Raw genomic sequence first — 25,792 nt, 5'->3', positions numbered from 1 at the left:
TCTAGGATAAACTATATCCAGGGCTGTGACATGTTAATACAAGCAGTTCCCAACTAAGGATCAGAATCTTTCCAACCAACACTCATATATTAATTGGTTATTTGAAATTTGAAACATATCCCATGAAGTAAGGTAGCTGGGAAGTAATATTTACTGAGTAGTTATTACATACATTATCTTACTTATTTCTTGATGAATGATCTTGAGAGGAAGAAAATATTACTCCATTACACAGATGGGAGAAGAGTGAGGCTTAGAGAGGTTAATAACTTATCCAAAGTAGTAAGAACTATACTTGACCCCAAAACAGTGTTCTTTCTAGTATACTACATCATTTCCTTATGTTTATGATGACAGCTTACTCCAAACCCCCATTCCTCCAAAACATAAAACTGAAAAATTTGCATTCAGTCCAAATTCAATAGGACACTATAGAACCTAATTACTACTTATGGGGATAATCTGTGTAAAGGTTATCCTTAACTAAGACTTAGGCTCTCAGAACACATTCTCCATAGGAACAGCAAGTTCCTTAACATCACGGTTTATTGCCAAAATAAGCATAGGAATGGGAACAGAATTCTCAGTGACTTCAGAGCAGTGGGGAGACAAAGAGGAGGCAGGAATTGCTGGAGATGTTCCCAGGACCACTAGGGAAAATACAGGTATTTCTAGCGCAGAGAGTAACAGAGGAGGCAGTGTTGGCTGTTGTACGCTCTGAGTAATCAGCCTCATTTCCATGCATATTCTGCTTCTATGCCCAATAAAATATAAAATGAAAAACCAAAAGCACTTCGCTCCCCTCCTCCCCTTGTTGGTACAAGCCTCTTGCTAGCTCTCCACATTCATAGGGTGACAGGAATCTTAGCTTCAAGGCTCTGAGTAGTGGCTCATCTGGGAGTAAAAGTCATATATTTACACCTGTATAGCTAAAGACTTAGGATCTACAGGGTCTGCAGAGCCCTAGCCTCAGGAAGAATGAATCTGGAAACAGTCATGTTCTTTCTGTCCTCTCACCTCTGCTCCCTTCCTGAAGGAAAAAGGCTCCCCTCTGCTCATGTCAACTTTTCCTACCTATTACATTCATTTTGACTACACTTTCTTATGACTAGGCACCCCTAAAGTATGAGCAAACAAACATTTTATTAGTATTTTATTTGTATTTTTGGAGAAGGTTTACAGTTTCAGAAGAAACACTGATTTTTTTTTCAAACAATAGAAAAAGTTAAAAAACAAAAGAATGTATTGTCTTAGAAGAATAGAAGAAGTCTCTTCAGCAAGTAATGGGCCAATTCAGATCGGAGGAACTAGTGAAGCAAGTTACATACAGGAAGTTCTGATTTATCCAGTTTCAGGAATAACACAAATCTCTTCTTGTCTAGCTGTGTAAGGCTCCAAATGGGCCATCTCAGCTTAAAACTGGTAACACGCTCATAAACAAAGCTTCCAGGGTCCCATCTAGTGTGAACGCAGGGGTGGTTCACTCTCCGGGAGGCTGCATCTGTTTACAGAATTCATCAAACTGCTGCTGCTCCAGTTCTGTCATGACTCTGTTGAGGGCATAGATCTGAATGGGAAAAAAAGATATGTTAACAATGGAGGCAGCTGCTCAACCTGTCTTCAGACACCACAGGCTGTGTCATCTGAAAATGCCAGAACTGCATCAGTAATGCAGGGGCAGTGATAAAGCAACTGGAGAGGCAAACATTAGCTCCACCGGGGAATCAGGAAAGAAGCAGTGAGGCTTGACCTGGCCTTGAAAGGACTGGTAGGGGATTTCCCTGGTGGTCCAGTGGTTAAGAATCCACCTTCCAATGCAGAGGATGCAGTTCAATCCCTGGTTGGGAAGTTAAGATCCCACATGCGGGGCAACTAAGCCCATACACTGCAACTACTGAGCCTGTTCACTCCAGAGCCCATGCTCCGCAACAAGAGAAGTCACACAGCACTAGAGAAAAGCCTGCATACCTCAATGAAGAGCCCGCAAAGCCAAAAAAAAAAAGAGTTGGTGGGATTTCCCTATAGCTCAGATGGTAAAGAATCTGCCTGCCATGCAGGAGACCTGGGTTCGATCCCTGGGTCAGGAAGATCCCTTGGAGAAGGAAAAGGCAACCCACTCCAGTATTATTGCCTGGAGAATCCCCACGAACAAAGGAGCCTGGCGGGCTACAGCCCATGGGGTTGCAAAGAGTCAAGACACGACTAAGAGACTAACACACACAGGATTTAAACAGGTAGAGACTGGGGAAAGAACCCAAGTGACAGAACAATGGATTTTATGATTAAATGTAAAAGCACAGCATTAGTTCTAGAAACTTCAAGGATGCTAAATACGAAAGGTTGGGGAGCTAGAGAAAGAAAGAAAGGTATGTTAGGCTCTTAAATGCCATACCAAGTAATCTGGACTTTATCTGACCAACTCTGGAGAGATAAGTGTGCAGGGAAGAAACCTGATTATATCTGTGCTTTGAGAAAGAAAACTGAAGACCATGTGAAGGATGCAGTCAGGGAGGGGAGATCACAGGCACTTAGGAGACATCTATTACAACAGTCCAGGTAGGAGGGAGTAGGAACGTGACCCAGGGCAGGCAGTGCAGGGAGAAGAAAACTGCAAGAGCCATTCCAAGGTGAAAGGCAGGCTATCTACCTTATTGCTTCACCCTGCAGTAATTCATCAGTCCACCAAAGAACCAGAAACAACATAAAACTTCCAAATTTGTATAGAGGAAAAGGGTCATGTTTGTGTGTAGGGGATAAAATTTGAATAATCAAAAAGAAGAGAAGGGAAAAAACCCTGAGAAGTGAGACAAATAAAAAATATAAAATAAGAGCAGAAATTAATGAAAAGGCAACCAAATGTACAACAGAGAGGATCACTGAAACTGTAAGATGGTTCTTTGAAAATTCTAAAGAAAACTGCAAACCTCTGAGACTTGTCGACATAAAAGGGAGGCTGCACGAATATTATCAGAATTAAAAAGAAGTCATAATTACTGATACATGTGTGTTAGTTGCTCAGTCATATCCAGTTCTTTGCAACCCCATGAACTGTAGCCTGCCACGTTCCTTTGACCGTGGAACTCTTCAGACAAGAATACTGGAGTGAGTAGCTATTGCCTTCTCCAGGGGATCCTCCCAACTCAGGGATCAAAGCTGGGTCTCCTGCATTGCAGGAACACTTTTCACCCCCAGGGAAGCCAGAGTAGAAATTAAAATTTACAAACTTTGTGTCAATAAGTTTGAAAACTTAAATGATACAAATTCCGAGGAAGAGTAAAATGATCAAAACTGACTAAACAGAAAGCTTGAATAATCCTACAATCTTTTTTCCCCCAATTTTTAAAAATTGTGGTAAGATTCTGTAACCTTCAAGGAAAATAGAACTCCACACAGTGATAAAAACACTTTCAAACAACTGCAATGATTCTCAAAATGTATGGTTAAAATGGTCACGATTTATGTATGTTTAACAAACACAAATAAATTTGAATGGTTAAAAAAACATGCTCAATGAACAGGGCCAGTCATGGAATATGGTAGCATACATGAAGTTTAGAAACACGCAAAACTAGATGATACGCTGTTATGTTATACAGTATTATTTAGGAGTACACATAGAAACAGTAAATACAGAACAGCAAGGGGGTGATTAGCATAAAATTAAGGACTGAGGGTACGGGTACTGCTCGTGGGAAGGTTGGAGACATGGCCAGAGAGGCCTGCCAATGTATGGTCATGTTCTATTTCTATAGTTGGGTGGTAGGGTGTTTGTTTTATTCATCTTCTTCAAGAGTACAAATACATTTTATATATATAATTTATATATTATCTATATGTATTATATATATTATTATGTATTAAGTGTATATTTATACTAAGCAGAGAAAGAAGACTTAAAATGGGTCAAGGGTCCAAGCCAAGGAATGAAAGACTTTCAAGAAAGAAAGGGTCATCAAAAGTTCTAAATGTTGCTTCAACTGCCAAATGGGCCTCTGTGTCCATTCTCCCCTCTCATCTCACTTCCTAGAATGTGGCATCTATGCAAAACTGAATGGAAACTGTGTTTCTGCCTCCCTACATGGGCTCCTGTTACATTCTTATCTTAGGAGGTTGCATTCCAGGCCACACAGATGAACTAGCAGCTGTGGGGCAAAGCTGGAAGCAGGGAAGAATGTCAAGAGACCTGTTTAGATGGCAGCCCTGCCCCTCAGTCCATCACCACCTAGGGATTCTGGTCACCATACCTCACTTTAAATGATGATAATGCCTCCTACCTCACAAGGTCACGTATGTTATATCTCCCATCTTTATTCCAGGATGGATTTACAAAGGTCAAAGTGGGAGCAACAGTAATACACAGCAGTATGAAGATTACATGTGGTCAGGCATGTGCCTGGCACATCTGAGGGGCTCAACAAGTGCCAGCTGCTACAACAGTGCAAGTCCAATATGACAGCTTAGCAAGTCAGCACAATTCGACTTAGACTGAGCACAATAAAAGCACAGACTCGTGGTAACCAGCATTGCCATTTTCGAGTGCCTTCTCTGGGGCAGGCACTACGTGCTTCAGATACACCATTTCTGCCTACAACAAACTCATGTGACTGATATCATCAATCCTCATTTTACCAAGGAGGAAATGAAGAACCGAGGTTCAGAGAGGTTAAGTATCTTGCCCAAGTTGACCTGGGAAGAACTGGAACTTATGGAGGAGCTGGGATTTGAGGTCAGACAAGTAAGTGTAACCCGTGAAAGCTCACCAACAGGGTGTCAATGAGTGCATGAACAATGTCCTCAGTAACATCTACCACTGCAGTGTGCACAAAGCACAGTTTCCTAGCGCTGTTTCTTATAGCGGTTCTCCAACTTTCACCAAAGTGCAATGCAGTAAAATCATCTGGGGGCCTGCGTCCAGGGGGGATGCAGAGGTGAAGTAAAGTGGGAACAATCTGTTGGAAGCCAGGTCCACAGCTCTCAGATAGTCTGACTTAATCCAAAGGCAGATTTCAGTTTATAGATTAACTTCAAACACACTATTAAGTTTACTCATTATGATAGCCTTCCTCACTGAATGCAAGCTCCACAAAGGCAGGGACTCCTCCATGCCCACAACAGTGCCTAGCATGTAGTCGCAGTTCAATATCGTTAGTGACTGGATCAGATTAACAAAAATTTAAGGTCTGACACTATTAAGCACTGAAAAAGAAGTGAGGGATGAGAACCCTCTTATTCTGCTAATATGGGTACAAATTTGTATAATCTCTTTGAAAACAATTTGGCAACATCACTGCAGATGGTGACTGCAGCCATGAAATTAAAAGACGCTTACTCCTTGGAAGGAAAGTTATGACCAACCTAGATAGCATATTCAAAAGCAGAGACATTACTTTGCCAACAAAGGTCCGTCTAGTCAAGGCTTTGGTTTTTCCTGTGGTCATGGATGTGAGAGTTGGACTGTGAAGAAAGCTGAGTGCCGAAGAATTGATGCTTTTGAACTGTGGTGTTGGAGAAGACTCGTGAGAGTACCTTGGACTGCAGGGAGATCCAAGCAGTCCATTCTGAAGGAGATCAGCCCTGGGTGTTCTTTGGAAGGAATGATGCTAAAGCTGAAACTCCAGTACTTTGGCCACCTCATGCGAAGAGTTGACTCATTGGAAAAGACTCTGATGCTGGGAGGGATTGGGGGCAGGAGGAGCAGGGGACAACAGAAGATGAGATGGCTGGATGGCATCACTGACTCAATGGACGTGAGTCTGAGTGAACTCCGGGAGTTGGTGATGGACAGGGAGGCCTTGTGTGCTGCGATTCATGGGGTCGAAAAGAGTCAGACACGACTGAGCGACTGAACTGAACTGAACTGAATAACTGAATAAATTTGAAAAGTAGAAAAGTAATTCTATTCTAGTTATATTCGCCCTATAGGAATTCCAGTACAGGAGTCAAAGGAAACATCTAAAGGGTTTTCACTACACCACTGTTTGTAACAGCAAAAAAAACCCCTTATAAATCATTTAAACATTCATCACTGGATGACAGGGTAAATATACTAAGTGGCCTCACAAAGTAGACTACTGTAAACAGTGATGAGGAATAAACTAGATTCTTATATTAACATGAATAATTCTAAAAAACGTAATGCAAAATAAAATATATGCAGTTAGTTTAATGTAAGATTTTAAAACAAAAACTTTTATATTGTTCAAGAATATCTACTAATATAGTTGAGTGTAAAAGTATTAAAAAAATCATGGTTGTCCATAAAGAGGGGAAAAATGGCATAAGACAGGAAATGGAGAGAGGGGATTCCAAATTTACAGGTAATTTTTGTTTATCTTAAAAAAGACTACATGCAAATATGACAAAATGTTAAACACTGCCAATCTCGGGTGCTGAGTACCCAGGTGTTTGTTATAATATTCTGTTTTTCTGTATTTTGAAATTTCAAAAAAAAAGAAACAAAAGAAATAGTGGGGAAAGACCAGAGTGAGCTTTTTCCTAATATTAAATACTAAAGTAAAACATTCATGTAAACAGTCAAATGGACTTTTAAGGGCAGACTGAACAGAGGAACACAGTGCTGAGTGTAGAGCTCAGGCCTCCACTTCTGATTTAGGAGCAGCTACTCTCCAGGCCAAATCCAGGCCATCCGTGCTAGGGTGTGTGACACGCGTTCTTGGACTCCCTTACAGGACCCTCCCTCACAGGGCCCTTCTCCTACTCCTCTCTTCCTTCCCTCAGGACCCCACCACAAAAGCTCTGCATCGGGGTCACCAGGAGACCACCTGGGACTGGTCGGGGTTGGGGTGGGGTTCCTGACACTTGGCATGTGACTCTGGTCTGCCACCTCACCTTCTGGTCCTCAGTGCTCTCCTCTGAACACCTAGGAGAACCCTGTTTTTGGCTGGAGGCAGGCGGAGCTCTCCTATACCATTCTCCGCTCTCCCTATTCCAGCATCACCTCCAGCAAACTACAGGTACAAGGGCCCTCCTCACTCTCACCTCTGCTCTCTGTCTCTGCTTCAGCTCCTGCTGGGCTGATTTCTGCTTGGCCTTCTCGATTCTGCTGACAGGCTCTTTAACTTTGGGCTTTTCTTTACGTGCAGGTGGATCCATGACTTGATTTCCGTATACTTCTTAGTAAGCTCTAACCTGGATGGTACAGAGGAAGGCTGATCTAAAAACAAAGAACGAACGAATGAACGAACTCCCAGAAACTTAGGCCCTACCTCAGCTCCTTCCTGAGGCAGAGGGGCCCAGAGGAAAGGGCGCTGCATTGGAGGAATAAGACCCCTACTGCCACCACCTCACTGAGTGTCTCTAGGCGAATCTCACCCCCACTCCGAGCCTTAGTTTTCCCCATCTGCACAAGACAACGGTCCATTCCCTGGCCCCTCCCACCAGCTGCGGTATGAGCACGAAACGCGAAGAGCACAGCGAACGGTTTCCTACACTCGCGGGCTGCATCCAGCGTGGCACTGCAGGACACCGCGGCCCAGAGGGACCGGCCAGCCGAAGTCTCGAAGCGGGGCGGCGGGGAGCCCGAGCATCACGCGGCCGCCAACCTCGGGACCCCACCTCTGTCCTCCCAGACGGTAACAGCCTGCCGGGCCCGCCCTCCGCCACCGCCCCGCCCGGGGCCCAAGCCCGGCCCCAGGGGAGCTCCCCTCCCGCCGCCACCGCCCTCTTCGGGTACAAAATGGCGGCGGGAGGCGGGCGGCGCTCGGGACTCAGCGCCTTTCCTCCCCGGCCTCAGGACTCCGGCCCCGCCGCGGCGCGGACAAGGCCCCACGCGTGGACCCTCACCTTCCCCTACCTCCTGGCCTAGCTTCTGAGCCTGCCGCGCCTCGGATTGGGCGGGGCCTGGGGGCGGGGCAAGGAAACGAAGGGCGGGTCGGCGGGCCTAGGCCCCGCCCACAGGCCAGCTTGCGCGGGCGCAGAAAGCTCAGGAGTTGGAGCTGGGGCTGGGGCTGGGGCTGGGGCTGGGACTGGGGCTGGGGCCGGGTCGGGTGGGTGGGTACCTGTAGCTGAAACTTTTCCTGGGGGATTTTTCCTGGGACAGCTACTAGGCTTTGAAGGGAGAGATCTGAAACGGGGCTAGAATTGTAACTCGCTGAGGGATGGTGATTGCTGTCTTCTGGATTCGGAAACTTGTTAGGAAGATCAAATGAGACCCCGTTTACTAGAATGCTTTTAAGAAAGGAAATCCTGACAGAAGTGTAAGCAGCCGATATAAACGAAGAGAAACGCTCAAGTTCACTGAAAATCGATAATTTTAGTTACTTTTTAAAAAATTACATTTTTATAACTATATACAATAATTTGGGGCTTCGATGGTGGCTCAGCAGTAAAGAATCGGCCTGCAATGCGGGAGTTGCAGGTTCCATCTCTGGGTCAGGGAGATCCCCTGGAGAAGGAAATGGCAATCCACTACAGTATTCTTGCCCGGGAAATCCCAGGCATGTCCACTCCTGTTGTTCCTTCAAGGACTAGGCACGAATCGAAACAAAAAGGGGATTCTAAGCAGCAGTGATGTATAGCCTGATGGACACTCACACACTTTCAGTTCAGTTCAGTTAAGTTCAGTCGCTCAGTCGTGTCCGACTCTTTGCGACTCCATGAATCACAGCACGCCAGGCCTCTCTGTCCATCACCAGCTCCCGGAGTTCACTCAAACTCACGTCCATCGAGTCAGTGATGCCATCCAGCCATCTCATCCTCTGTCGTCCCCTTCTCCTCCTGCCCCCAATCCCTCCCAGCATCAGAGTCTTTTCCAATGAGTCAACTCTTCGCATGAGGTGGCCAAAGTACTGGAGTTTCAGCTTTAGCATCATTCCTTCCAAAGAACACCCAGGGCTGATCTCCCTTAGAATGGACTGCTTGGATCTCCTTGCAGTCCAAGGGACTCTCAAGAGTCTTCTCCAACATCACAGCTCAAAAGCATCAATTCTTCGGCGCTCAGCCTTCTTCACAGTCCAACTCTCACATCCATACACGACCACTGGAAAAACCATAGCCTTGACTAAACGGACCTTTGTTGGCAAAGTAATGTCTCTGCTCTTCAATATGCTACCTAGGTTGGTCATAACTTTTCTTCCAAGGAGTAAGTGTCTTTGAATTTCATGGCTGCAGTCACCATCTGCAGTGATTTTGGAGCCCCCCAAAATAAAGTCTGACACTGTTTCCACTGTTTTCCCATTTGTTTCCCATGAAGTGATGGGATCAGATGCCATGATCTTCGTTTTCTGAATGTTGAGCTTTAAGCCAACTTTTTCACTCTCCTCTTTCACTTTCATCAAGAGGCTTTTTAGTGCCTCTTCACTTTCTGCCATAAGAGTGGTATCATCTGCATATCTGAGGTTATTGCTATTTCTCCCAGCAATCTTGATTCCAGCTTGTGCTTCTTCCAGCCCAGCATTTCTCATGATGTACTCTGCATAGAAGTTAAATAAGCAGGGTGACAATATACAGCCTTGACGTACTCCTTTTCCTATTTGGAACCAGTCTGTTGTTCCATGTCCAGTTCTAACTGTTGCTTCCTGACTGCATACAGGTTTCTCAAGAGGCAGGTCAGGTGGTCTGGTATTCCCATGTCTTTCAGAATTTTCCACAGTTTATTGTGATCCACACACTCAAAGGCTTTGGCATAGTCAATAAAGCAGAAATAGATGTTTTTCTGTCAAAATGTAAATTATCACAACCTTTTGAGAAGCCAGTTTATCACTGCACAGCAAAAGCTTTGATAATGAGCATAACCCCTCAAAAGGACAAATAATGCTTGATTCTGTTTTTGTGAGATATCTAAAGTAGTCAAATTCTTAAAAAAGTAGAATGGTGATTGCCACAGACTGGGGTGGGGGAAAGGGAAACTGTTCAATGGGTATAGAATTTCAGCTTTGCAAGATGAAAAAGTCCTAGGGATCAGCTGCACTGCTGCTAAGTCACTTCAGTCGCATCCAACTCTGCGACCCCATAGACGGCAGCCCACCAGGCTCCCCCATCCCTGGGATTCTCCAGGCAAGAACACTGGAGTGGGTTGCCATTTCCTTCTCCGATGCAAGAAAGTGAAAAGTGAAAGTGAAGTCGCTCAGTCGTGTCTGATTCCTAGCGACCCCATGGACTGCAGCCCACCAGGCTCCTCTGTCCATGGGATTTTCCAGGCAAGAGTACTGGAGTGGGGTGCCACTGCCTTCTCTACAACAATGTGTAAATAGTTAATACCACAGCACTGCACACTTAAAAAATAGTTAAGATGATAAACCCACCTAAGGAGGTAAAGACCTGTCCTTGGAAAATTATAGAACACTGATGAAAGAAATTGAAGACACAAACAAATGGAAAGATGAACCATGTTCATGGACTGGAAGAATTACTGTTATTAAAATGACCATACTGTCAAAGGCAATCTAGATTTAGTGCAATCCCTATCACAATACCACGAGCATTTTTTACAGAACTAGAACAAGTAATTTTAAAATTTGCATGGATACAAAAAAGAGCCTGAATAGTGAAAACAATATTGAGAAAGGAGAACAGACCTGGAGGAATCATGCTCTCTGACTTTAGACTACACTACAAAGATGCAGTAATCAAAATAGTATGGTATAGGCATAAAAATAGACACATGTATCAATGGAACAGTATACAGAGCCTAGAAATAAGCCCATGCACTTATGGTCAATTAATCTACAACAAAGGAGGTAAGAATATACAATGGAGAAAGGACAGTGTCTTCAACAATTTATGTTGGGAATACTGGACAGCTACATGTAAAACAATGAAATTATAATGCTCCCTAACACTATACACAAAAATAAACTCAAAATGGATTAAATGCTTAAATATAAGACCAAAATCCTTAAAACTCCTAGAAGAAAACATGAGCATAACAAGTTTGACATAAATCATAACAGTTTTTTTGATCTGTCTCCTAAAGCAAAGGAAATAAAAGTAACACACAAGTGGAAAATTATGAAAATATTTTGCATAGCAAAGGAAACCATCAACAAAATGAAAAGACATAGGAGAAAATATTTGCAAATGACATTGTTCAATAAAGGGTTAATATACAAAATACATAAACATTTCATGTACTCAGTATAAAAAAAAAAACCAAACAATCCAGTTGAAAAATGGGCAGAATACCTGAATAGACATTTTTCCAAAGAACATACACAGATGACCAACAAGCACATGAAAAGATGCTCAACATCGTTAATCATCAGTCAGTTCAATTCAGTTGCTCAGTCATTTCCGACTCTTTGAGACTCCACAGACTGTAGCACTCCAGGCTTCCCTGTCCATCACCAACTCCCAGAGTTTGTTCAAACTCATATCCGTTGAATTAGTGATGTCATCCAACCATCTCATCGTCTGTCATCCCCTTCTCCTCCTGCCTTCAATCTTTCCCAGCATCAGGGTCTTTTCAAATGAGTCAGTTCTTTGCATCAGGTGGCCAAAGTATTGGAGCTTCAGCTTCAGCATCAGTCCTTCCAATGAATATTGAGGACTGATTTCCTTTAGGATGGACTGGTTGGATCTCCTTGCAGTCCAAGGGACTCTCAAGAGTCTTCAACACCACAGTTCAAAAGCATCAATCCTTCGGCGCTCAGCTTTCTTTATAGTCCAACTCTCCCATCCATACATGACTACTGGAAAAACCATAGTTTTGACTAGACGGACCTTTGTTGGCAAAGTAATGTCTCTGCTTTTTAATTTGCTGTCTAGGTGGGTCATAGCTTTTCTTCCAAGGAGTAAGGGTCTTTTAATGTTATGGCTGCAGTCACCATCTGCAGTGATTTTGGAGCCCCCCAAAATAAAGTCTGTAACTGTTTCTATTGTTTCCCCACCTATTTGCCATGAAGTGATGGGACCAGATGCCATGATCTTCGTTTTCTGAATGTTGAGTTTTAAGCCAGCTTTTTCACTCTCCTCTTTCATTTTCATCAAGTGCAAATTAAAACGGCAATGAGATAGCATCTCACATCTGTCAGAATGCCTATCATCAAAAAGACACAAATGTTACTGAGGATGTAGACCAAAAGGAACTCTTGTACACTGTTTGTGGAAATGTAACTTGGTGCAACCACTGTGGAAAACATATGGAAATTTCTCAAAAAACTAAAAATAAAACTACCACCTGACCCAGCAATTCCACTCCTGGATATACATATTCAAAGAAAATGAAAACACTAATTAAAAAGATACATACACCCCAATGTTCATAGTGTCATTGTCTACAATTGCCAATTTGGATTTGGACACAACCTAAGTGTTCATCAACAGATGAACGGATGTAGAATGGATATGGAAGGTGTGGTATGTATATACAGTGGAATACTACTCAATCCAAAAAAAAAAAAAGAATGAAATTTTGCCATTTGCAACAACATGGATGGACTTGGAGGTATTATGCTAAAAGTAAGATAAGTCAGACAGAGAAAGACAAATACTGTATGATATCACTTATATGTGGAATCTAAAAAATAAAAGTATAGTGACCATAACTAAAAAGGATCAGACTCACAGGTATTGAAAACAAACTAGTGGTAATCAGTGGGAAGATGGGGAGGGGGCAAGAAGAGGTAAGGGATTAAGAGGTACAAATTATAAATAAGCTACATGGATATATTGTACAACACAGGGAATATAGCTAGTATGTTGTAGAAATTATAAATGGAATATGACCTTTACACATTGTGAATCACCATATTTTTCACTTGTAACATGTAATATTCTATATCAACCATACTTCAATTTAAAATTTTTTTAAAAGATTTAAGATGGTAAGTTTTATGTTATGTGGGTTTTTTAAATCACAACAAAAAAATAAGCACAACCTTTGACTCAACAACTGCACTTTTAAGTTATCCTAACTAAATAATCAGAGTGGGTGCTATTCCTAAGAGTAAAAAACCAAAACAACCAAAATATTTACGAATAGAGATTGATTAAGTAAATCACAGGATAACTAAAATGGGATTCTATGCACTCATTATAGTGACATAGAAGAATATTTTTTAAATGTTTTTAGTATATTAAATATGACAAGTATATTAAATATAAATTTAGTATATTAAGTATACAACATAGTCACAATATTTGTTTTATCATTTCATTTCATGAAAAAGAGGCTGGATAGAAACACATCAAGTTGCATATTCAAATTACTTTGAGTGGAGATTATTTTATCTTCTCTGTGCTTTTCTGTATTTTCCAAATTTTTTTCAGTGAACATTTAAACTTCAGCAAGATTTATATTTTTTTACACTTTTATCACATTGTACAGTTTATAAAATTCGTATAAACTCTGGATTAGATTATAGCTGGAGACAGGGCAGGGACCTTTGGAAGGCTTTATAAAGCCAATGGAAACAGATTAGATATATAGAGTATTAAGTAGTGGAAAAGCTAAACTGGAAGGTTGGAGAAACAGTGGACCACTGATAAAAAGTGAAGGTATGATGAGTTGGCTTGGGAAGGGATGAGGAAGAGGATAAATCAGAGGGGTGTGTGTGTTGTGTGTGTGTGTGTGTGTGTGTGTGAGAGAGAGAGAGAGGGTGGGGGAGAGAGAGAAATATATATAGAGAGAGAGCTCGTTTAAACTTACAGATGGCAATAGGCACAGGGCTCCAGAGAGTCATAGGTGTGGAGGTACTGGTTTGGGATTCTTCATCAGGAAGGTGAAGGCTGGAGCCAGGAGGGAGTGAAAGTCCCCTCTCTGTTCTTCATCCAAGAATTTATAATTTCTCTCTCCCTCTCTGTCTCTGGACTGTCAACAGAGTCTTGACTAGTCTTTCAATTCCCTGGTTGCTTGAGTCAGTGTTTACATGAATATAACTGTAGAATATTTTTACAGTGTATATTGTACTAATATTTCATTCACTTTATTAAGCAACATTTTTTTTTTACCCTGGAGTCAAAAATTGTCTGTTTTTTTTCCTTTGTGTAATTATCTATGCATCTACTGATAATCATTCCATAAACTCTCCATCAGGACTGTAAAATGTCTTTTAATCTGGTCACACAAAAATCCAATATATTTCAACTGTTTTTTTTCCCTTGGAGAAAAAAACATTCCTTAGGCTTATCCTCTTCGCAGTCCAAGCTGTACTCTTAGCTTTGCTGTCCCACTGTAGTTCTGAGACTTCCCCTAACCACATTTGGGGACTTCCATCTCCTCTTCTTGCCAAAGCCCCTGTCTCCTGGATCTTCCTATTTGTGGTTTATTCTCTCACTTCGGAGGAGTTCATTCCCCAGTAATTTCCCCAGGACAGTTTCACGGGAGGTAAATTTTTGAAATCTTGCTTGTCTAAAAATGGCTTTATTTTGCTCTCACACTTGATTGACAGTTTAGCGTGGAACAGATTGGAACTCATTTTCTCTCAGAATTTTAAAGGCATTGATCCATTGTTGTCTAGCTTTTCATGTGGCTAGACTCTGAGAAGGCTTCCCACGTGGCACTAGTAGTAAGGAACGCACTTGCCAATGCAGAAGATGTAAGAGATGCTGGTTTGATCCCCGTGTCGGGAAGATCCCCTGGAGGAAGGCATGGCAACCCACTCCAGTATTCTTGCCTGGAGAATTCCATGGACAGAGGGGCCTGGTGGGCTAGAGTCCATAGGGTTGCAAAGAGTCAGACATGACTGAAGCACCTTTGCACGCATGCAGACTCTTGAGAAGTCTGATTTATACTGATTTCTGTTACTTCCTATGTAATTTTTGTTTGTTGTTTCTGGAAGCTTTTAGGACATGTATTTTCCCTTCTTGATCTTTTGAACCTTTATCATGATAAGTAATAATAATGTAAGTCTTTTTCATGCATTACAGTAGGTATTCAGTGGCCCCTTTCAATCAGGAAACATATAGTCTTCAATTCTGGGAAATTTTCATTGTGTTAGATTTCCTTGTTTTTTCCCATCATTTTTTCTCTTACTTTCTATCTCCTGGCTTTGCTTATTCTAACTCTATAAGAGATTTTTCTGAACTTTACCCTCTAGTTTTTCTGTTGAATTTGCTCATTTTTTGCTATAAAATTTTAATTTCCAGTGTTCTTCCCGGTTCCTTGGCTTTCTTTTGGTAGCCTCTTGCTTTTGTGTTGTTGATTCAGGATCTTATTTCATGCTTCTGAGGATATCAGTTGTTGTTTTCTCCCATTTTCTCCCACTTCTTAGACTGCCTCTGTTTATTATTGTCGTTCACTTTCCTGGTAGCTCAGACGGTAAAGTGTCTGCCTACAATGCGGGAGGACTCGGGTTCGATCCCTGGGTCGGGAAGATCCCCTGGCGAAGGAAATGGCAACCCACTCCAGTATTCTTACATGGAAAATCCCATGGACTGAGGAGCCTCGAAGGCTACAGTCCAGAGGGTCACAGAGTCGGACACGACTGAGCAACTTCACTTTCTTTCACTTTCACTTTCAAGTTGCAGACTTTCCTCAGATAATAATAATAGCTGCCATTTACTGGGTGTAAGGGCTTCCCTCGTGGCTCAGACAGCGAAGAATGTGCCTGCAATGCAGGAGACCTGGATTCCATCCCTGGGTCAGGAAGATCCCCTGGAGAAGGAAATGGCAACCCACTTCAATATTCTTGCCTGGAGAATTTCATGGACAGGGGAATCTGGGGAGCTACTGTCCATGTGGTCACAAAGAGTTGGACATGACTGAGCAACTAACAGGCTTCCCTGATAGCTCAGACCTTAAAGAATCTGCCAGCAATGGGGGAGAAGTAGGTTCGATCCCTGGGTCGGGAAGATCCCCTGGAGACGGAAACGGCAACCCACTCCAGTATTCTTGCCTGGAAAATCCCTCGGACAGAGGAGCCTTGCGGGCTACCGTTGATGGCGTAGAAAAGAGTCCAACACAGCTGAGCGGCTAACACTTTCATTGGGTGTAAAGCACAGTTCTAAGTATTTTACATGTTTTAACTAATCTTTACACCCAATTAAGGCGTTACCATTCTTATCCTCAATTTACCAATAAGAAACAAACTACTGTGGATAGTTCACCAGGCTCCTCAGTCCTTGGGATTCTCCAGGCAAGAATACTGGACTGGGTTGCCATTGCCTTCTCCGGGGCATCTTCCTGGCCCAAGGATCCAACTCGTATCTCTTTCGTCTCTTGAATCTCCTGCGTTGACAGGCATGTTCTTTACCATTAGTGCCACCTTCAAGTCCTGTAAAATAAATAAGCTACAGTATATATTGTACAGCACAAGGAATATAGCCAATATTTTATAATAACTATAAATGGAGTATAACCTTTAAAAAAAGAGTGATTGGTTTATTTACTATTCTGGTATATGAGGCTGTGGTAAAATTTTTAAAAGTTGATTTTCCTGAAAAAATTACAAAGAAATGTAAAAAATTTTACTGGTAAGGAGAATTCCCTGGCAGTCCAGTGGTTAGAGCCCTGAGCCTTCGCTGCTGGGGGTGTGGGTGCCATCCCTGGCTGGGAAACTAAGATCCCACATACTGTGTGGTGAGGCCAGAACAAGAAGTTTACTAGTAGGGAAACAGTAGGTTACACCTCTCACCCAGGTCACACAGCTCAGAAGTGAACCTGAATGTAATCAAGCTTGCAGCTTTCCAGTTTAGGAAATCTGAGAAATAGAGAAATACATTAAATGTTACCACAGGAATATAATTGGCCAAATCCACAATGTGTCCCTTTGTATAAGACAGTTTACCAACAATCAAGTGTGTAAGGAAAGCTTTTGAAAGAAGGGCAGAGGAATCATTATGGAATAAAGACACTTAAGAAATTTAATCACAAAATACAATGTGTGTTCCTTGTTTGGATCCAAGTTTGAACAAGCCATTATAAAAAGACATGTTTGACATCATTGAAAGCATATGAACAGAGACTGGACACCAGATAATATTAAGGGACTGCTTGTGCTTCTTCCAGCCCAGCGTTTCTCATGATGTACTCTGCATATAAGTTAAATAAGCAGGGTGACAATATACAGCCTTGATGTACTCCTTTTCCTATTTGGAACCAGTCTGTTGTTCCATGTCCAGTTCTAACTGTTGCTTCCTGACCTGCATATAGGTTTCTCAAGAGGCAGGTCAGGTGGTCTGGGATTCCCATCTCTTTCAGAATTTTCCACAGTTTATTGTGATCCACACAGTCAAAGGCTTTGGCATAGTCAATAAAGCAGATGTTTTTCTGGAACTCTCTTGCTTTTTCGATGATCCAGCGGATGTTGGCAATTTGATCTCTGGTTCCTCTGCCTTTTCCAAAACCAGCTTATATGCAGAGTACATCATTAGAAATGCTGGGCTGGAAGAAGCACAAGCTGGAATCAAGATTGCCGGGAGAAATATCAATAACCTCAGATATGCAGATGACACCACCCTTATGGCAGAAAGTGAAGAGGAACTAAAAAGCCTCTTGATGAAAGTGAAAGAGGAGAGTGAAAAAGTTGGCTTAAAGCTCAACATTCAGAAAATGAAGATCATGGCATCTGGTCCCATCACTTCATGGGAAATAGATGGGGAAACAGTGGAAACAGTGTCAGACTTTATTTTTGTGGGCTCCAAAATCACTGCAGATGGTGACTGCAGCCAGGAAATTAAAAGACGCTTACTCCTTGGAAGGAAAGTTATGACCAACCTAGATAGCATATTCAAAAGCAGAGACATTACTTTGCCAACAAAGGTCCGTCTAGTCAAGGCTATGGCTTTTCCAGTAGTCATGTATGGGTGGGAGAGTTGGACTATAAAGAAAGCTGAGCGCTGAGGGATTGATGCTTTTGAGCTGTGGTGTTGGAGAAGACTCTTGAGAGTCCCTTGGACTGCAAGGAGATCCAACCAGTCCATTCTAAAGGAGATTGGTCCTGGGTGTTCTTTGGAAGGAATGATGCTAAAGCTGAAACTCCAGTACTTTGGCCACCTCATGTGAAGAGTTGACTCATTGGAAAAGACTCTGATGCTGGGAGGGATTGGGGGCAGGAGGAGAAGGGGACAACAGAGGATGAGATGGCTGGATGGCATCACTGACTCGATGGACGTGAGTCTGAGTGAACTCTGGGAGTTGGTGATGGACAGGGAGGCCTGGTGTGCTGCGATTCATGGAGTCGCAAAGAGTTGGACACGACTGAGTGACTGAACTGAACTGATTGTCAATTTTGATAGGTATAGTGATGGCATGAAGGGTGTAGTTGTATGTGTCTGTGTGTGTTAAAAATTACTGAGAACTCCCAAGAGCTTCAGTTTCTGTGGGTTATGTTTTTGAAACTTACCATATTAGAAATTAAAACAAAGATACTTAAATTACAATTATTGCTTCATTTGAAAACAAAAATAATAAACACATTACATGTTAACATGTACAACATGTTTTATGAAAAACAATTATTTTCTGAAACAAAAAAGTTAGTGAGAAAGATGGACTTGTTTTCTGTTTCTGTAAATTTTTTTATGTGTCTGGCTTAATAGAAGTCAGCTGTATCCTCATGCAAGCTACTGCATTCAATCAGGAAGTTCATGTACAGTTAACCCTTGAACAACGATGGTTTGAATTGCCCAGGTTCATTTATATGTGGATATTTTTCTTTTTCTTTAAAAAAATTTTTTTTAAATTGAAGTAGTTGATTTCCAGAGTTGTATTTGTTTCTAGTATATAGCAGAATGATTCAGTTATATATATATATATATATATATATATATACATATATATATATTTATTATTTTTTAATACTTTTTCTACTATGATTTATTACAGCATATTGACTCTGGGCCCCTGTGCTATACAGTAGGTCCTTGTCGTTTATCTAATTTATGTATAGTATGTTGTATCTGCTAATTCCAAACTCCTTCTTTATTCCTTCCTTCCCCCTTTCCCTTTGTTAACCATAACTTTGCTCTCTCTGTCTGTGATCCAGTTTCTGTTTGGTAAATAAGTTCATTTGTGCCATATTTTAGATTCCACATGTAATATCATAATGGCATTTGTCTTTCTCCTTCTGACTCACTTCATCTAGTATGATAATCTATAGGTCCGTCCATGTTGCTGCAAATAGCATTATGTCATTCATTTTAATGGGTGAGAGGAGCCTAGTGGGCTGCGGTCTATGGGGTCGCACAGAGCCGGGCACGACTGAAGCGACTTAGCAGCAGCAGCAGTATTCCATTGTGTGTGTTCATCTACTTTATCCATTCATCTGTTGATGGACATTTAGGTTGCTTCTATGTCTTGGCTATTGTAGATAGTGCTGCTTTGAACACTGAGGTGCATATATCTTTTTGAATTACAGTTTTCTCTGGATATGTCCCCAGGAGTGGGATTGCTGGATCATATGGCAACTTTATTTTTCACCTTTTTAAGGAAACTCCAGGCTGTTTTTCATAGTGGCTACATCAATTTACATTCCCACCAACAGTATAGGAGGGTTCTCTGGAAAAGGAGTATTTCAATCACCTCAGATAATTGTGGATTTTTCTTCTTTGATGCTAGAAGAAACTTGACAAGTTACCACTTGTCTTAAAAGTTATTGCCGCTTAGAATCTAAAACTATACCAGTGAACTTTTCCTATCTTTCCTCGCCTATTTATTGAGATATAATTGTGTAAGTTTATAATAGTGTATAAGTTTGAGATGTACAATAGGTTGATTTGACACACTTACAGATTGCAATCTGATTACCATCATAAAGGCAGTTACCACCACCAGCACATCACATGATTACCATTTCTATTTTGTGGTGAGAGCATTTAAGATCTACTCTTTTGTTGTTCAGTCACTAAGTCCTGTCTGACTCTTTGAGACCCCAAAGACTGTAGCATTCCAGGCCTCCCTGACCTTCACTATCTCCCTGAATTTACTCAGACTCATGTTCATTGAGTCAGTGATACCATCCAACCATCTCATTCTCTATCACCCCCTTCTCCTCCTACCCTCAACCTTTCCCAGCATCAGAGTCTTTTCCAATGAGTTGGCTCTTCGCATCAAGTGGCCAAAGTATTGGAGCTGCAGCTTCAGCATCAGTCCTTCCAGTGAATATTCAGGGTTCATTTCCTTTAGGGCTATCTGGTTTGATCTACTCTTTTAGCAACTTTCAAATATATTATATACCAATGAACTTTTCATACTGTTACAGTAAAATACACTAGATTATCTTGAATTTTGGTGGATCTTTTACTCATGCATGGTTGTCAACACATGTATTAGTCAATTTGAGTTTACTGGTTCACTGAATTGTGCAGATCTTTCAAATGTTGACACATTTCATATTCATTAAGGTCACTACCAATCTCATCAGGAAAATCTTCCTTTAGTGGGAAACCATTAGGCTCACAGTAGCAGATAAAAGTTTTCCAAACTTATAATTTCCAACCAAAATATCAAATCTCTTTGGCAACAAACACTGTCAGTTGTTTTCCTTGAAGTGACAGGTGCCCTTTGCTCCTTTTAGAGAAAACAACTGCCGAGTCCCCAAGTCTGGATAATCATAGTTTGTCTGTTGGTTATACTTTTTGGTAGGAATGAAGTTCATGAGTAAAGGGCTAGTTCAGCTCACAAGTCATCATTGCTGTGCTTTTCCTGGAGAAAGTCATTGTATCTTGATACGCAGCAGAACTGCTTACGTCTACTTCCATTTTGACACACTGAATATTTAAAAGATACGTGCTCAGTGGTTGCGCTTCAATAAAATCAGCAACTTCTACTGCAGTTTGGTGCCACTTCCTCAATTGTACTAAGATGCCGTCAGTTTTAGCCATCATTGATTTTGCAGGTTCAGGGAAAACGTCAACACCTTGAAAAAGACAAATGATGGCTCAGTGAACATGATCACACAGGGGTCCCTTGAAAGGATCTCAGGGACTCTCAGAATTCATGGATCCACATTGAGAACTGCTGTCCCAGAGAAATTGTTGCAAATATAAACTGGGTAACATAGGTCAAGAATGTTCATAGCAGCACTGTTTGTAAAAGCAAAAGCCCAGAAATAAGCCTCACTGTTATCGATGAGGAAATGGGCAGACTGTTGGTATACTCATATTAAATACAATGACCTACCACACAGCGGGGCTTCCCAGGTGACTCAGTGGCTAAGGAATCCTCCTGCCATGCAGGAGACACAAGAGACTTGGGGTCAATCCCTGGGTTGGGAAGATCCCCTGGAGAAAGAAACGGCAACCTAGTCCAGTATTCTTGCCTGGAAAATTCCACGAACAGAAGAGCCTGGCAGGTTACAGTCCATGGGATTGCAAAGAATCAGACACGACTGACCACACACACACACCCCCCCCACACACACACCACAGTGTTGGATGAATATATTAAAGCTCTATCAATCAGTAGGGATAGATTTCACTCTCTTAATTTGTACTCCACAAAATCAGAGTGCAAGATAAATTCTTCAGTGCAAGAGTGTATTTAGGTGATGATCCCAGGAATCAGAAATGGTGAGTGAGAAGAAAAGGAAGACAAACCAATAAAATGTGCATTACTGAGTTACTGATGATGGTGGGGATTGTCCTTATTCCTGCTGGGAACTCCCTGAGGAATCGTGTAGAATACAGCTTAGAATTGTTCCTCTGGAGATGTGGGGCTGGACCATTTTCCACTGACTTCCATCCCTGACAGTCCAAGCCCCTTTGACCCCCTGGGGCATTAACTTTCCTGAACTCTTAAGCTACGCACAGGCTGAACAGCCTTCTCAACTTTGTAAAGACTCCCAGTTCGGTAGGAAAAGAACTGCTATGGGCTGTGAGGTGGAATGCTGGCAGCTTGCCTGCAAGTCTCACTCAGCTACCCTGAAACTGAGTGGGCTGAGGGGACATGGTGTGAGCAACCATAGGTGCTGCTAGACTCAGAAACTACTGTGGAGTGAAAAAAAGGAAATCACAGGAACTCATGTGCAATGTGCTCCATCTTTGTAAAGTTCAAAAATACGTAACGGTATATAATGCGTGGGTAAGAACACCATTATGTATATTATGAACATAAAATTATGGATATTCTGGGAGCAAGATGGGCAGGAAAGGGCTTATCACATATTGAGGGACAGTCAGCAGGTTTGTCAGAAAGCACATGTCAGAGTGCAGTTGGAGATAAAAGTAGCGAGTTAAAGAAGGTGGCTAATTGGTGGGTGTCTGAAACCAGTCTTCAATTTGACTCTGATTTGGAAAGTAAAGAGGAGCAAGCTTTTCAGCATGGGTGTGATAGGAGCAAAACGTGTCAAAGCAATCAGCATGCCATTAGCTTGAATGGGAGAAGGAGCTGAGGGGCAGAGGTTCTGTTCCTTACCTGGCGGTGCTGGGGAGGCTTCCTTGCTTTTAGGAACCTTCTCTTTGCTCTGTTCCTTTATCAGGGGCAGACAGGCAGGGCGTGGCTTGTTGGTGCTTAGGAACAGCTGGAAGAGAGACTGTGTGGCAGAGGGAGCTCTGGCTGAGAGCTTCAGGCCTTAGAATAAAAGAAAAACTTGCCAGGCCCACCTCCGGAGTCCTTCCTGCTGCTCCTGCCTGATGCCTGGTCTCCCTGAACGGGCAGAGGATGTTCCCAGCTTAGAGACTCCAGTGCTGCCAGTGAGGGACAAAGGGCCCCAAGTGCCAAAGGTGGTGAGTCCTCCTCCCTCTCCCCTCTCTGCATTCTTTTCAGTTCTGTGACTTTCTCGGGATCCTCAGGTTCATTGGAGAAACTATCTCCTTTCTCCATATTCGCAAGAACGTTTTAGAGGATGAAATGAGGAACAAAAAAGGGGGCAAGTGACCAGGGGACCCAATGGGTTTTGTCAAAAGACTCTCCTTTAGTTATTACTGTCATCGTTGTCAAATATGACAGCTAACACTTAGCCCTTACTCTAAGCCAGGTCCTGGCTGTGTGCTTTTAGACTGAACATCTGTACATATGCAGGGTCTTCTAAAGCTGCTTGGACTTATCAGGGGAGCTTTGGTTGCATATTTTTTTCTGATTTAGAAGTTTTTGAAATTAAACTGTTTCAAACTTAAGGGTGAATGATTTCCTGTGGGGGAAAATATTTCCAACATGTGTAATAGAAAAAAAAATTGTTATTCTATGAAGAATTATATTGTTTAAAGAAACCATTTAAGAGACAAATGTCCAAATATAAAAATGGACAAAGTATAAAGACAGGTAACTGACAAAGTTCAAATGACAAAGGAATAATCAAAGAAGTGCAAGTTAAAATGACACATCATTATTTTTAATAAGATACCATTTTCTTACTCATTAAAATGACAAAGAATAAAAAAACTAAAACCCAGTGATGGCAAGATTGTGGAAAAACAATTTCATACACTTTGGTAAATTGCTATGACCTCTCTGGAGGGCAATTTGGCAGTGCAAATTAAAAGTCTCATCATTTTAAAGATGGGAAACTCAAGGCCTAAGAGTTTGTGATTTCCTTAAAGTTACAAAGTCACATAGTTAGAGGCCAAACTAAGACTAGAACTAAGCCTTATAACCCGACCTTTAATCCACAGCCAGTTGTAGCAAAGCTTATAATAGAAATGCACTGGGGAAAACCTGAATATTCTATAATATTATTTTAAAAGTTATTTTTAAATTATTATATTGTTTTTTAAATTCCTTGCCTATACATGATGGAATACTGAAATTATTAAAAGAATATTTGATGACAGGGAAAAACTATATAATGTAGTTCTTGGTAAAAATGCTGGGTATGAAAACAGCATATACAGTATGTGCTGTGCTTAGTCGCTCAGTCGTGTCTGACTCTTTACAATCCCATGGACTATAGCCCGCCAGGCTCCTCTGTCCATGGAATTCTCCAGGCAACAATACTGGAATGGGTTGCCATTCCCTCCTCCAGAGGATATAGTCCTACTTTAAAAGTTATACACTTACACAGAAAAAATATTTAAAGAACTATATTATCTTTAGGTAAAGGAATTACAGATCATTTCACACGTTTTGGTCACCTTTTTCCCTTTAATTTCCAGATTTTCTAAAATAACTAGGATAGAGAAAGTAATAAATTTTATTTGATAAAAAATGTAAAACAGCTGAAATATCATGGGGCTATGCTAGAGGTGAGCTGGAGCTGGCTGACCATGGGTGCCTGTCAGGGCAGGGACCACCCATTTCCAGAAGGCAGTGTGAAGGGTTCCCAGAGCCTGAGTGAATTTGAGGCCAAAGGTAAGGGAACTATCGATGGTCAAAAAGCAGATGAAAAGATGTAATTCAGTAATTGTTAGAGAAATGCAAATCAAAACTACAGTGAGGCTTCACCTCACACTGGTCAGAATGGCCATTGTCCACAATTTTTTCTACAAACAATACATGCTGGAAAAGATGTGGAGGGAAAGGAACCCTCTTACACTGCTGGTGGGTAAATTGATAAAGCCGCCTGGAGAACAGTAAGGAGGTTCCTTAAAAAACTAAAGATAGAACTATCATATGACCCAGCAATCCCAATCCTGGGCATATACATGAAGGAAACCATAATTTAAAAAGATACATACACCCCCGTGTTCACTGCAGTAGTATTTACAGTAGCCAGGATATGGAAGCAACTTAAATATCCATCAACAAAGAAATGGATACAGATGTACATATACACACTGGACTGTTACTCAGTCATTAAAAAGAATGAAATAATGCCATTTGCAGCAACATGGATGGAACTGAGATTGTCATGCTGAGTGAAGTAAGTCAGACAGAGAAAGACAAATATCATATGATATTGCTTACATGTAGAATCTTTAAAAAATGGGGGGGTACAAATAAATTTATTTAAAAAATAGAAATAGAGTCACAGATGTAGAAAACAAACTTACAGTTACCAGAGAGTAAGGATGGGGGAGAGGTAGATTGGAATTGATATATATACACTGTGCGTGTGTGCTCATTCACTTCAGTCGTGGCCGACTCTTTGTGACCTCATGGACTATAGCCCGCCAGGCTCCTCTGTCCATGGGATTCTCTAGGCAAGGACACTGGCGTAGGTTACCATTTCCTTCTCCAGGAGATCTTCCCAACACAGGGATCAAACCTGGGTCTCCTGCATTGCAGGTAGGTTCTTGACCGTCTGAGCCATCAGGAAGCCCATATACACACTACAGTATATAAAATAGACAACTAATAAGGACCTATAGTATAACATGGGGAACTCTACTCGATATTCTATAATGGCCTATGGGGGAAAGAATCTTAAAAAGAGTGGACGTATGTATATGTGTACCTGATTCACTTTGCTGTGTCCCTGAAAATAACACAATGTTATAAATCAACTATACTCTAATAAAATTTTTTTAAAGACTAGGGGAGATAGTAAGAAGAGAGGACTTTAAGTTCCTTAGAGTAGGATGGATACAAGAAAAAATTAAAATCACATGAATAGCAATGGAAAAATACTCTTTTACATATAGCAATTTTTGGACCTGGTGTCCTACAGGTGACTTACAGCAAAGGTAACATCTAGACAGCTGATGATGGCAAACTCTTCCTCACCATCTGTTTACCCTTTTATGTTTTCAGTCTTTTTCTTCTGCCTTGTCTCCCCTCTACCATCTTCTAGTTTCCAGTTCCCATCTGGCTTGGAAACTTCCATTGAATAACATGGTTTTCCTTTACCATTGCTCTGCCCACTGAAGGCTCTCTCAAAAAGAGAATTTGAATAATGCCCCTCTTAACTCAGTAGTTTTGTTATCTGAAGTATCAACTTTCCAAATTAGGATATTTCTAATGGAGAACTGGGGTCGCAGGGAGTCGGACATGACTGAGCAACTGAACTGAACTGAACTGAATGGAGAACTGAAAGTTAGACATCCTTGATATGTTGTTTTTCCTTTTAGGAAGCAAGAT

At 41.6% G+C, this 25,792-nt stretch overlaps 3 protein-coding genes across 6 annotated transcripts in view; 2 read left to right on the top strand and 1 right to left on the bottom strand.

The window, feature by feature from the left end:
* The window catches only part of TMEM269 (transmembrane protein 269), a 30,141-nt gene extending 24,247 nt beyond the window's left edge, over window positions 1-5,894 (top strand). For both annotated transcript variants that reach the window (XM_070786722.1, XM_070786719.1), the window contains one exon: window positions 4,317-5,894. In XM_070786722.1, the coding sequence (XP_070642823.1) occupies window positions 4,317-4,453 (137 nt within the window). In that variant the 3' untranslated portion in view covers window positions 4,454-5,894. The remainder of the gene's footprint in view (window positions 1-4,316) is intronic.
* SVBP (small vasohibin binding protein) lies at window positions 1,137-7,846 on the bottom strand. Of its 3 annotated transcripts, none has more exons than XM_070786723.1 (3): window positions 7,814-7,846; window positions 7,000-7,174; window positions 1,137-1,567 (listed from the first exon to the last, which is right to left on the bottom strand). In XM_070786723.1, the coding sequence occupies exons 2-3, from the start codon at window positions 7,111-7,113 to the stop codon at window positions 1,481-1,483; spliced, it is 201 nt and encodes a 66-aa protein (XP_070642824.1). In that variant the 5' UTR covers window positions 7,114-7,174; window positions 7,814-7,846; the 3' UTR covers window positions 1,137-1,480. The 3 variants fall into 3 exon arrangements, with proteins under 3 accessions (XP_070642824.1, XP_070642825.1, XP_019813252.1); XM_070786724.1 differs by having other exon boundaries at window positions 7,000-7,149; window positions 7,814-7,828; XM_019957693.2 differs by lacking the exon at window positions 7,814-7,846 and adding an exon at window positions 7,450-7,525 and having other exon boundaries at window positions 7,000-7,149.
* ERMAP (erythroblast membrane associated protein (Scianna blood group)) overlaps window positions 7,174-25,792 on the top strand; it is a 34,902-nt gene continuing 16,283 nt past the window's right edge. Inside the window, exon 1 of the mRNA XM_070786718.1 lies at window positions 7,174-7,592. Within this exon, the coding sequence (XP_070642819.1) occupies window positions 7,409-7,592 (184 nt within the window). The 5' untranslated portion in view covers window positions 7,174-7,408. The remainder of the gene's footprint in view (window positions 7,593-25,792) is intronic.

Source organism: Bos indicus, chromosome 3 (assembly GCF_029378745.1).
Source record: "Bos indicus isolate NIAB-ARS_2022 breed Sahiwal x Tharparkar chromosome 3, NIAB-ARS_B.indTharparkar_mat_pri_1.0, whole genome shotgun sequence".
Lineage (NCBI taxonomy): Eukaryota > Metazoa > Chordata > Mammalia > Artiodactyla > Bovidae > Bos > Bos indicus.
This window is presented reverse-complemented; position numbering and strand designations above follow the sequence as displayed.

Coding starts and splice junctions, on each gene's coding strand:
- SVBP (XM_070786723.1), bottom strand. CDS start 7,113: ATGGATCCACCTGCACGTAAAGAAAAGCCCAAAGTTAAAGAGCCTGTC. Junction 1,568..6,999: donor AGCAGAGACAGAGAGCAGAG/GTGAGAGTGAGG, acceptor TTTCCCATTCAG/ATCTATGCCCTCAACAGAGT.